The 12,699-nt window shown below is 36.7% G+C and overlaps 1 protein-coding gene across 1 annotated transcript; it reads left to right on the top strand.

The window, feature by feature from the left end:
* Nucleotides 1-5,122: 5,122 nt before the first annotated feature.
* On the top strand, nucleotides 5,123-7,541 carry LOC137743809 (protein FAF-like, chloroplastic). The gene is made up of 2 exons (XM_068483746.1): nucleotides 5,123-5,278; nucleotides 5,441-7,541. The coding sequence occupies exon 2, from the start codon at nucleotides 5,486-5,488 to the stop codon at nucleotides 7,175-7,177; it is 1,692 nt and encodes a 563-aa protein (XP_068339847.1). The 5' UTR covers nucleotides 5,123-5,278; nucleotides 5,441-5,485; the 3' UTR covers nucleotides 7,178-7,541.
* The last annotated feature ends 5,158 nt before the right edge of the window (nucleotides 7,542-12,699 follow it).

The following is a 12,699-nucleotide window of genomic DNA, read 5'->3' as shown; positions in this document are numbered from 1 at the left end:
TCCCAAGGTGAAGCAGTTGAACAAGTGAAGCAGTTTCTCACCAAAAAAAATTTTTTTTGTTCTTTCAATTTCAATATAATTGTAAACATTGCGGGCTTATTAATGAAATAAATATGTTTAAATTTAATTAATTAAATTTAAACATATTTATTATTTTTTAAATATTAAATAAACATTGCCCGACAACGTGAATCGTTGAATCAAGGTTTTAATTTTTTTTTTAATAAAGCTTGCCAAACAAATTGTTCGTCGGGAAACATTAAGGTTTTACTTTTAGAAAATTTTGGCCGAGGAAAATATTTCGTCGGCCAACCATTTCTCGTCGGGTCTCTTTGGTCAACGTGGGCTTGGCTGACGAATGTTTAGCAGCAAATTAGTCAAGGAAGGTGTAATTGCCTGACAGATACTAATATTTGTTGGATAAAATGTCCAGCGATGAATTTTGCACGACGACCTTTGCCAGACGTATATCCGTCATCCCAAATCTTAGGCGACGAACTCCTACTTTAGGAGATGAATGTTTTTTGTCTGACAAGTATTTTTTTTATTTTTTTTATTAGTGAGCTATGAATAATGATAAAAAAATTAACGGTCAGATCACCGAAAAACATAGTGTAGTGAATTCAGACCACCTCCAAAGGAGATGTCAAATTTTGAACCTAAAATTTAAATTTGACAACTTATGTGGCATTTTGACATATTTTCATGTTTTGCTCTCCACCCGATATGCCAAATTAAACTATTATTTTATTACATTATTTTATTTTCTTAATTTCTTTCTTATTCTTTAAATTTTACATATAAATAATTCATAATAAAAGTCATATTAATTAATACTAATCCAAATAATCCAACAAAATACAACCCTTTAGTTGAAAATAGAAGAAATAAAAATCCAACTCAATAATCATCACCTCTAAGAATTTTCATTTTAAGTTGGGGAATAATATAGTCGTTCCTCATCACCCATCTCACTTGTGTCCATAAACATAATTTTTGTCTCAAAATCAATTCGCTTAAATCAAATTTTTTGTTCATCGCTCAACTTTCTTCTTAATAAGTTCCATTTTCGTCTCATCTGTTTCTTTTTTCTCCTCATGTAACTTTTGAATTTGCACCGAAATAGGTGTGGACTCGTTCTTCGCAGCTTCTTTCATTTTTCTCTTGGCAACCTTGTTTCCTAGTGGCCTTTTCTCAGTATCAATGTTGTCTTCTTCAATCTCTACTAGTGTTTTTGAAGTAGAATTCTTTTTCAAAGATTCTACCACTTGTAACCACTTTGGTTGGTGCCTCAACAAAACCCACGCATGATCAAGATTGATTTTTTTTTGGTGTAGTGCTTCATACGTAGCCTTCGCATTTGCAATCTGAAAAATAAAATTCCACATGAGAATAAATATGTATAATTAAAATTAAATACATCAACACTATATTTGATTTACCATGTCTTGCTGAGTTGCGCCACTTTGGTTATGCTCATATAAAGTGGCAAGACATGCAGAAAATCTATTGACCTCCTTCTGGATTTTTTGCCGTCGTTCAGACAACATTCGGCCAACATGATTACTCTCGAACCACTTGTTTTGGTTGTAGAACTCCTCAATTCGTTGCCAATAAGTTTGATGTTTTTGGTCATTTCCAATTATGGTATCCATGCTAGTGTTCAACCATGCACTAATAAGAACATGATCCTCATCCTTGTTGAACCCAGCACCACGAATAACTTTTTTCTTGCTTCCAGACGCTTCCACATCGATTTGTTCAAACACTTGACTTGAAAATTGAGATTGTTGTGAAGAAAAATCTGGAAATTAAAAATCTGGTATTTATTAATGGCTATAAATTTAGGGAATTATTATTAGCACTCCAAAATTCTCATTTGGCACTCCAAACTTTCTATAATTAGAAAGAAAAATACACTAATAAGGAGTGTATAATGAGATTTTTGGAGTGCTAATAATCGTTCCCTATACAAACTATATTAGCAGTTGGATTGAGAAAATTAATTTCTCCGACTGCTAAAATCCTCAAAGGAATTGAATTTGTGAAATTTGCCAAAACACTTGCCTGGAGGGATTTTGGTCGGTTTGCTGAATGAATATGTACTATAAGCCCTAAACCCTAAAGACTTTAACCAACGGAAGGTTTAGATTTCCGTCAGGCAAGACTCCTTTACCCTACAAATCTTTTGAATTTCGTCGGGCAAAACTTCAATTAACTTTTTCTAAACAATAAGATAAATGGGCCTATGAACTTAGAGACAAATACATACTGTTTCTTTAATTTATAATTAAGAGATAAATACATACCTTTTCTTTAATTTACTTACAATCCAATCACAAACCTGCATCATCAAAATTAATTGATTACGCATTGAAATAAAAAAATTATTCAATAAATTAAAAGAAACTAACCTTAAATAATTAATTGGGAGAGAGAGATGGAGGAGAGGGTGTGAGTGTGTGTGTGAGTGTGAGAGAGAGAGAGAGAGAGAGAGAGAGTGTGTGTGTGTGTGTGAGAGATGGGGAGGGAGGGAGGGTTGCAGCAGAGAGCAGCCAGGGAGTGAGGGAAGGAGGGTTGCAGCAGAGAGCAACCAGGGAGGGCAGAAAAAGAAAGAAGAAGGGAGAAAGAGGAAAGCACGTACCTATTTGATGAATAAGGTTTTCCCAACGAAACATTTTGTTTGGTAACTACAAAGAAAACGTCGAGCAAGGGTTTTGCCGATGGATTTTTTACACATGTCATTGTGGACCTTTGCCTAACAACAAGAAAACTTGGGACGACGAATTGGGCTGTCGAGTAATGTTAATCTAGACCAAACTGATGGGCAATGTTAATCTAGCCGACGAACATCAGTTTGGTTTGCCAAACCATTATATATTACGTGCCATGTTTTCTGTCTTGGCGCCAAAACATTGTCCGATGAATTCCACCTTGCCGTATATAATGTCCGTCGCATAAAGGTTTTGAGTAAACCTTAAATGTTAACGTAATTAGATATAAAACACTTTTCGATTTTGACAAAATTTGTATGAATAATCTATGAATAAAGATCTATAATATGAACAGTCTAGATCATGGAAAAATATTGTGGATTGGACCCAAAAGCGTAGTTAGGGCCATATTAAGTTACTAACTAGCTGGCACTTGAGTGCTCCTATGCTTATAAATATCATCCAAATTGAAAAAGCGTACTTAATTTCGACCATCACTTATTAAAAATATGGTACAATACATAATTAGTTGAATTGGTCCAGAGAGGTATTTTCTAGAGAATTCTTGTACAAAGAAGTAATATTATTTAGTTACACAAAACTAACTATATTACCAATAGAGTTTATAATGCAAATAATTATTACATACAGTAGTAGCACTTAATTAATAAATAAGTAATGCTAGGGAGACTAAATTTGTAAACAAAATTTCCAAACTAAATTATGTGTCATCAATTGGAAATGAGCATGTTTATCAACGCTTAAATAATAATCCAATCATCAACTTACATGTCATTTAGTTTACAAAATTTTGTCTACAAATTCAGTCTCTCTAGCATTACTCTTAATACAGAGTATATCAGCAACATGATTAGTTTCTGATTCTAAATAGTATATCAGCAAGTGGCCCTTTATCACAGTGGTGGAAAGGAGTTAAGTGACGGTGTGGTTTCAAACCCCATCGGTGGCTAATCTAACATTTAATCTAACAAATTCTATCAACAACAACAACAAAAAAGCCTTATCTCACTAAATGGGTTCAGCTGTATGAATCCTAGAACGTCATTGCACTCGATTCTATGCCACGTCTTCTGTTAGATCCAAGTACTCCAAGTATTTTATTAAAGTCTCTTCCAAAGTCTTCATAGGTCTTCCTCTACCCCTTTAGCCCCGAACCTCTATCTCATAATTGCATCTTTTAACCAGAGTATCTGTAGGCCTTCGTTTCACATGTCCAAACCACCATAACTGAATTTCTCTCATCTTTCCTTCAATTTTAGCTACTCCTACTTTACCTCGGGTATCCTCATTCCTAATCTTATCCTTTCTCATGTGCCCACACATCCAACAAAGCACTCTCATCTCTACTACACTCATTTTATGTACATGTTGATGCTTCAGCGCCCAACATTATGTGCTATAAAGCATTGTTGGCCTTACTATCGTCCTATAAAACTTTCCCTTGAGCTTTAGTGGTATACGACGGTTGCACAACATACCGGATGCACTTTTCCACTTCATCCATCCAGCTTGTATTCTATGGTTGAGGTCTCCATCCAACTCTCTGTTTTTTTTGCAAGATAGATCCTAGGTAGCGAAAGCGGTCGCTCTCTGGTACTTCCTAATCTCCGATCCTCACCCCTAACTCATTTGAGCCTCTGTTCTAACAAATTCTATTGTTTTACCCCAAAAAAAAAAAAAAAAAGGTATTTTCTTAAATAAAATGAAAAATAAAAATTAACACTGAAAATGAAATGATTATTAGACCACCTTAATCTTGCTTAATTTTGAGCAAAACGATAACTTGACAAGGGAGAGGAAAGCTAGTAAAGGACCAAATTGAGGGTAATTCACCAAATTAGTGGATCCGTACTATTGAAATTTGATCCAACGGCTAAAATTATTATAACTTTTAAAGTGGGCTCCTGTTTGTAGCCATTGGATCAAATTTTAATGGTATGGATCCACTGATTTGGTGGATTAGGAGGAAGAGATCTGGAGATGATCCCTTTCCCAAGTTGAGGACATCCTCTTGAAATCCAAACTCTCTGTCTCTCTCCCTCACTGTTCTTTCTTTCTTTAATCCAACCCACTTTTTCTGATAGGATAATATCAAGAAGACTAAATTTGTATGTAAAATTTATAAACTAAATGATGTGTCACTAGTAAGAATGAACATGTTTATCAACGTTTAATTAATAATCTAATCATTAATTTTCATGTTATTTAATTTACAAAAAAATTCCTACAAATTTAAGGGAAAAAAACTGAAAACCAAATGCTGAAGGACCTTTTTCATTGGTGTTGTAGGCGGGTCCCAATGCACACGGTTCCATGCCCTTTTGGCTCCCTACAAATACCCACATTCCTCCGCCCTGTTTTGCCATCATCACCCACACAACCCGCTTATCCTCAAACATCACCTTCATCATCCTCCCTCTCTCTCTCTCTCTCTCTCTCTACTATTATTCTCTGCTACTCTCGCAACCCTTCACTCCTTCAGTGGTCTCTCTTTACTCCAGAGACCTCTGTTGGATGCTTTGTTTCTCTGAATCTCTGATCAGGTCAATTACACAGCTAGCACAGCTGGTTTTGTATTTTCTTATTCACATGAATGCATACAACCAACCATTTTAATTTGCTTTGTAACTTGAAATTTTGTTGCAATCTTCAGCAACTTGTTTTTCTGATTTTATCTTGTTTCTTCCATCTTTCTATATACGCAGCTAACACTCGCACTAGCTACTTCGAATCTTAGCTGATTCAGGGAGATGGGTTCTCTCAGCAAGAGCCTAACTCGCTCGCCATCTTCTCTTTTCATGATGAAGAAGACTATGGAGCAAGAGGTGGTCACTGAGAAGCAAGGGATCGTCACCGTTCTCGGTCCGTCAGACTCTGAAAGAACCAAAGCGGCTTCCTTGCGGCGAACACTGTCCGCAGACATGTCGTCCAAGAGATGGCTGGCTCAAAATGGTTTCTCTCCCATGAAGAAGATTGCGTCATCCGAAGAACTCGGCGTTTCCGCAGACATGCGGGATAATTCATCTTCATCGTCCGAAGACGAAGATCATTACCAAGATCAAAGGAAGGCCAAATTCCATACTTGGAGCTCAATTGACGAGCAAGCTCAAAGGCAGAAAAACAAAGCCGAGGCTGCAAAGCAGCAGCCAGGACAAGCCGATATTTGGAGCTCGATTGTATGTCAAAAGGCCAACGAAGAAGAGGCGAGCAAAGTGGCTACTGCAGCGCCTTATGTTCATCCTCTTGTGAAGAAACAATCGAGCGCTTTGACTAAGAAGAGTCTTCAAGTTTGCACTGAAAGTCTTGGATCCGAGACTGGCTCTGAAGGGTTTTCTTCATACCCTACTTCCGAGACCAGTGACATAGAAGTAGTGGATAAAGATCAGCAAGAAGACCAAGCCGTGGTTCAGCAACAAGAAGAAAAAGAAAAAGAGAAACCTCAGCGGTCAAAAGCATTTGATGAGAACGAATTCCGAGCTGTCAAATACAACTCTGCTGCTAGTAAGAAATTGCCTTCAGCTCGATCTTCCCCTCCACCTCTTTCGTCTTTATCAGGATGTGATGGGGTATCTGTTCACATGAGGACTCATCGCGACAACGGGCGACTAGTCCTTGAAGCGGTGTCTATACCTTCTCCAAATAACTTCCGTGCCGAACGCCATGATGGTCGCCTTGTCCTCACATTTCTCAATGCTACTCCTAGCTCTTGCGAGGCGCCTAAGTGTGAAGAGGTTGCTGATGAAGAAGAGAAATTTAGAGAGGAAGAATTCGAGGAGAATGTGAACTTTGAGGAAGGAGAAGAGGAAAAAGACAGCGAAAAAAGTGATGGTGATGATGTTGATGAGGATGAGGATGAGGAGGAAGAAAGTGAAGAGGTTGAGAAAGAAAGAAAAGAAAATGGAATCAAAAGAAAAGAAATTGTGATGGAGGAAGCACCAAGAATACTGACAAGTAGAGTGGCAAATGCTCACAGGTTAGCATTAATGATGAATAAGCCGATTGGGTTAGCCAATAAGACTCATGGGTGGATTAACAAGTTCAATCAAGTAGTGAAATATGGAGGGGATGAAGAGGAGGTTGAAGTAGTGGAGCCAACCCCAATTGCAAAATCACTCCCTCCACGGCCTGGCCGCCTGGCTCGGTTGATACCTAAGCCACTGGCCACCACAAAAACAGCGGCCGCAGCAGCCTCTTTCAACGCTTACGAGTACTATTGGCGCACCAAGCCTACAACTGCCGCTCTCAACCCTCTTCCGCCGCCAACGTCGCAGTCCCTAAAAAACAATGGCTTCATGTCCAAGAATCAGTTGGCAAATGAGCGGCAACAACTGCTTGTCTTGAGAGGGAACAAAGGGGATCATTTGCTCCCTTTTTCAAGGGGTTGCAAAGAGCCCAGAAGATCTCTTCTATTTTGGGAGCCTTATTGCATTGCCACCTCTTGATTATCCAACTCCTCATAGTCCAAGTGATAATCCAAATCCTTTACTACTCACTACCCATTATTAATCAGCTCGATCGCTCCATCATTCGCTTTCTCATCCCCTCCATCTTTAGGGTTTGTGTAGTCAAATAAAAGAAAACACGTACAAGGGAGGGAAAACTTTTGATTTAGATGATCAAACTACGATCTCAGAGAAAGAAAGAGAGAAGATTTCAACAGTGCGTGTCGCATGTATAATTTATATAAAATCCCACTGTTACAGTAGCTACAACAAAATCTTAGTGTCATCTTTGACTTGTCGGACTGTCTTTTCCTTCCATGCATTGTATGTGGTTTGTCATCAACTTTATTTGCTTTTATAAAACTTAAGCCAATGAGATTTTAATATGCGTCTTGTCTGCCGTAATTGATATTTATTTTGGGGAACAGCATGATTACTACGCTACATATTTGCTTCTGTTGTTTCGGTTTTAGGTTATAAATCGTATGACTGCTATCATGGATGTATCCCACTTAGAGCACAATATTAGGTAGGCATATAATAATCATATATCTAAAATCAAATTAAATCTTTTTCCAAATCAATTATTGAGCTACAAAGTAAAAGAGGTATTCTTTTGTAAACTAATCAAATTTTAGAGAAGGGGGAATTCCAACTCAAATTCAAAGAGAAGACTTCACTCTAGCAGTGTCAGCGTCTGCATGGATTCTCTTCTATTATATACACCTTGCATGCAATAATTATAGGGTTGTAATAAATTTTTTTTTTTTTTTTTTTTTTCGGAAACTGTATTAAATTTGGGTCTAAGAGCATCTATAAACCAATATGTCAAAACTGGCATCAAGACCGGCTATGAGATTCTGGAGGTCTTTTGCGGGTCCTCTTACAAAAATTGAGGCCTTTCTAATCCAAAGTTAATTGCCACTTAATATTATGATTTAACAGTATTTTGCATCACTTGTGAGTAGATTTGGCGATTTCTTACAGACTTGTTAACACAACACGAAAATAACGAGTTTCGGATCAGCACGATAACTAATCGGGTCATTATCGGGTCACACAAATAACGGGTCCTTAACAAGTTTACACAAGGGTGACACACGGTTAACCTATTTTGACACATTAAAGAAAAAGTTATTTTGATGATTTTTTAACTTTTTAAACTACTAAAAAAACTTACTTTGAAATACAATAGTCATAGTGTATATGTATATATTGTATATTAAATATGTATTATTGTATTTATATTCTATATAAATTTTAAAATTTAAAATTTTATTTATTTATTTATTTTTATAGTATGCTATAGGCAAAGAGTGAGATTAAAAATTATAAAACACATTAAAATAAATATATCAACTAATTTAAAAATACCAACACATTAAAAAATCATAATAATTCATTTACAAGTGCAAAAACTAGGAAAAAATATATGTAAATGCTCGTGATCGCATCCTCTACGCTTTGAGGAGGGGTACATTGTCGTTTTGAATTTTAAAAACCATACAAACCCTCATGAATAATATTTTTAAGAGAGTTCAAAATAGATAACATCCATCTGAAAATTGTGAAAGCATATATAAACAATCGTAATTGCATCATCTACACTTAGACGATGGTTACGTGGTCGTTTAGAGTTTTAAAACCCTCCAAATCTCATGAATAGTATTTTTATTTGAGTGCAAAACTAATATATCAAGCCAAAGTTCCAATACCATTCCTTCGGTGATTGATGAAAATTGAAAGGTTTTATTGTCAAAAATGTGTTAAGATTCCTCAACTTGAAATGCAACTCCTTTCATTTTGCATATCCTTAAACATTTGGTATATAGTAGTAATGTACTAATCTTTTTTTCATTAGGCTCTTATCTAATATTTGAAAGACAAATGTTTTCTTTTTTGTTTTGAAGTAATATTTATGTGATAATGTGGTATGCATATACTAATTCAGTATTATGTTATCCATTTTTTTGGGTCAAATTATGTTTTTCATTTTCATTATTTATTGATTTAAAATATATATATACATACATACATACATACATACATATATATATATATATAGATTCTTTAACAGGTAACGGGTCGATTTTGTGTCGGGTCATATTACCCGTTTACCTTAACAAGTGTTACACGACATGACCCATTAAGATATCAGATATGTCAAGAAAATGACATGAACACGAAAAACGCAACACAAATGTCAGGTCTACTTGTAAGTGAGAAGTTTTAAATTTGAATATCTGACAAGTTTAAAACCAATTTGAATATCTGACAAGTTTAAAACCAAATATTCTCCAGACTTCTTAGTATAAATATATCTTTGCACTACCATAAATTATCATTTGGTGGACAATATTTTGCTCAACAAACTATAATTTTTTCGATAGAGAGTATTTACCCGACGGAATACAATGATTTGTAGGCCAAAACTGGTCAATGTTTTGGTTTCTTCAAAGGCTTTTGCCTAACGTACAAAATTTGACAGGTAAAGTATACTTCGTCTGTTAAAGTGTTTGTGTGGAGGAAAAAAAACTTGGCGTGTAATATGGCATTCTTTGAACAACGAACCTTGAATCTTTGAACAACGAAACCATTCAGGTTTCGCCACTCAAAAGTGTACTTTAGGGTTTAAGGTTTATATTCGGTCGGGCAAAATGAGAGACATGATTGGCATATTTAATTCCTTTGATGATTTTCATAGTCTATAAAATTATTTTCAACAATCCAACCGCCAAAATTTGTTTGTATATACTTCAAGATCACTTACGCCAAAAATCACCAAAGAAAAACTATAGAGGATTAGGTAATAGTGTGACATCCCACATCGCCCAGGGGAGTGATCCTTAAATGTATATTCCCATCTCTACCTAGCACGAGGCCTTTTGGGAGCTCACTGGCTTCGGGTTCCATGGGAACTCCGAAGTTAAGCGAGTAGCGCACGAGAGCAATCCCATGATGGGTGACCCACTGGGAAGTTGCTCGTGAGTTCCCAAAAACAAAACTGTGAGGGAATGGTAAGCCCAAAGCGGACAATATCGTGCTACGGTGGTGGAGCGGGGCCGAGAAGTGATCCGCCCCGGGTCGAGATGTGACAATTTGGTATCAGAGCCTTACCCTGGTGGCGTATGTGCCGACGAGGACGTCGGGCCCCTAAGGGGGGTGGATTGTGACATCCCACATCGCCCAGGTGAGTGATCCTTAAATGTATATTCCTATCTCTACCTAGCACGAGGCCTTTTGGGAGCTCACTGGCTTCGGGTTCCATAGGAACTCCGAAGTTAAGCGAGTAACGCACGAGAGCAATCCCATGATGGGTGACCCACTGGGAAGTTGCTCGTGAGTTCCCAAAAACAAAACCGTGAGGGAATGGTAAGCCCAAAGCAGACAATATCGTGCTACGGTGGTGGAGCGGGCCCGGGAAGTGATCCGCCCCGGGCCGGGATGTGACAAACAGGATAAAATCCTTTGACGGTTAGAAATAAAAAAACCACGATTTAACAGTTATTTTAGCTTCGATTTTGATGATTTTTCACGAGTACACTCCTTGACTCTAGAAGAATACAATGAACAAACCCGATAATCAATTTAAAATATTTACACTAGTGGATACCACAAGATCTTACATTCTAATTAATGAAAGTTTAGAATAAACTCTAAGTGTTTGTTGAATCTATTGTTGCGACAGGATACGCAATTTATGAAACTAATTTTAATGATCTAACTGTCAAACTTGTTTGCATATACTCTGAGATTGCATACACCAAAAATCACAAAAAATAAACGTTCGAAGATTATGTAACATGATACAACCCTTTGATGGTTACGAACGGAAACTCTTCTAGTTATAGATTTCTAACATATACTTCCATGGATACATTATCACTAGGAAGGTGTAAGGAATAACGTGTTTGCAAATATATGGTAATTATAAATTATATAATGAATATAATTTAGATTGATTTTATAGCTACTTGATTAGGGTCTTTAAATCAAATAGCACTACCCACTATTTTGACAAATTTCATATCCCTCAATTGGAATTCAACAGTTTTGGAGGCAACTCTTAGCGGAGTATGAGAGGCTCACCATTACCAAACCTACCACACAATAATATGATGTTGCCTAGCATTAATAATGACGAGAGAGTAACTCATGCTCATTTACAGACTTTAGAGAATGTCACCTTACAAGAATTTGATGTTGGCGCCATTGCACTTAACTCGTTAGGGGTTCGAGAATGACCTAACAATAATATGATGTTGGGCACGCTTGTTGCCTTTCACATCATCATGTATGTACATAGAACACCTTTTGCGTGTAAGCACATACATTGAACTTCCCCATAATCAAGTGAAGACGGTGTATTAGTCATGAACGATTGGAGCCTACCATGGTAGAAGGCCACGGAAGAGTGTTCTAAACACCCTCATGCTTGTCAACTTAAAGTTAGTTAGGTTGAAAGGTTTTTGGTCTCATCACATAAAAATAAGCATTTTCATCTCTTTAAAATAATATGATCTTATTACAACTATCGGTCCATATGATTGATTTAGTAGCATATGATACTCCCACTACTTGTGTTAAACAGTTTTTTAAGCGAGAATATATAGTACTACTAACAAAAGCTTTGCATTCTATAGTGGTACTATCTTAGGCTCTAGAATGATTATGAACGTTTGAGTTGATCCAACAAGATCCTAGTGTTGAATCTTGGTCTGGGAGGGTAATTGATTTTCCCTTCCTGATAAATGAAGTCAAGGGGTGTCGTTGGATCTCGTGAAGGCGTCGTTGCCCCCTTTTTGATTAATGAAGGGTAGTGTGGACTTGTCACATGCAAATTTGATCACAAGAGCAAAGTTTTGAAGTGTGATCAAAGCTCTTAATTGCCCAAAAAGACTAACAAGCAAACGGCTGTTCGCAAATTGGGCCTTATTCATACTAAACATGCTGGCTGTCAGAGACCTATTGTGGAGGGTGATTTCAAAATTCTTATTGATTGTCTTGTTCATTGATCATTGATGCCTTGGTGAATTAGAACAATTTGTAGGAACAGTGTAAGCTTAGCTAGTGATTTCTCTTCTTTTCCCTTCATCATATTTTGAGACTGACAAACTTTTGGGATTTTATGCTCCTTGGCCTTGATTGTCTTTTACTTTAGTTATGCTTTGTGCTTTCTCTAAACCAGAGGCTAAACCACCTAGAGGAAATCTTGGTGGCACCAAGTCGTCCTTAATGTGTTATGAGTGAAAAACCTTCCGACCATTGGGAAAACAATTCACTAGCAACCAATTAGAAACTACGTAACCATTCAGTGACTAGCAACTGAAAATCATTAAAATATTTGGTTTCATTTATGTCCAACTAGATGTCAATCATGAGTCCTATTGTTCAGTAGCAACTAACTGAATTTTTCATATTTTCAGTAGCTTGCAACCAAAATTACCTCTTCTCCACCATTGATTCTAAGAGTAACACATTCTTTGAATTCCAACCGCTGATGTCTAACATTTAAAAAATTA

Source organism: Pyrus communis, chromosome 8 (genome assembly GCF_963583255.1).
Source record: "Pyrus communis chromosome 8, drPyrComm1.1, whole genome shotgun sequence".
Classification (NCBI taxonomy): Eukaryota; Viridiplantae; Streptophyta; class Magnoliopsida; order Rosales; family Rosaceae; genus Pyrus; species Pyrus communis.
Note: the sequence above shows the minus strand (reverse complement) of the source record. Positions and strands in the feature narration are given on the sequence as shown.

Coding starts and splice junctions, on each gene's coding strand:
- LOC137743809 (XM_068483746.1), top strand. CDS start 5,486: ATGGGTTCTCTCAGCAAGAGCCTAACTCGCTCGCCATCTTCTCTTTTC.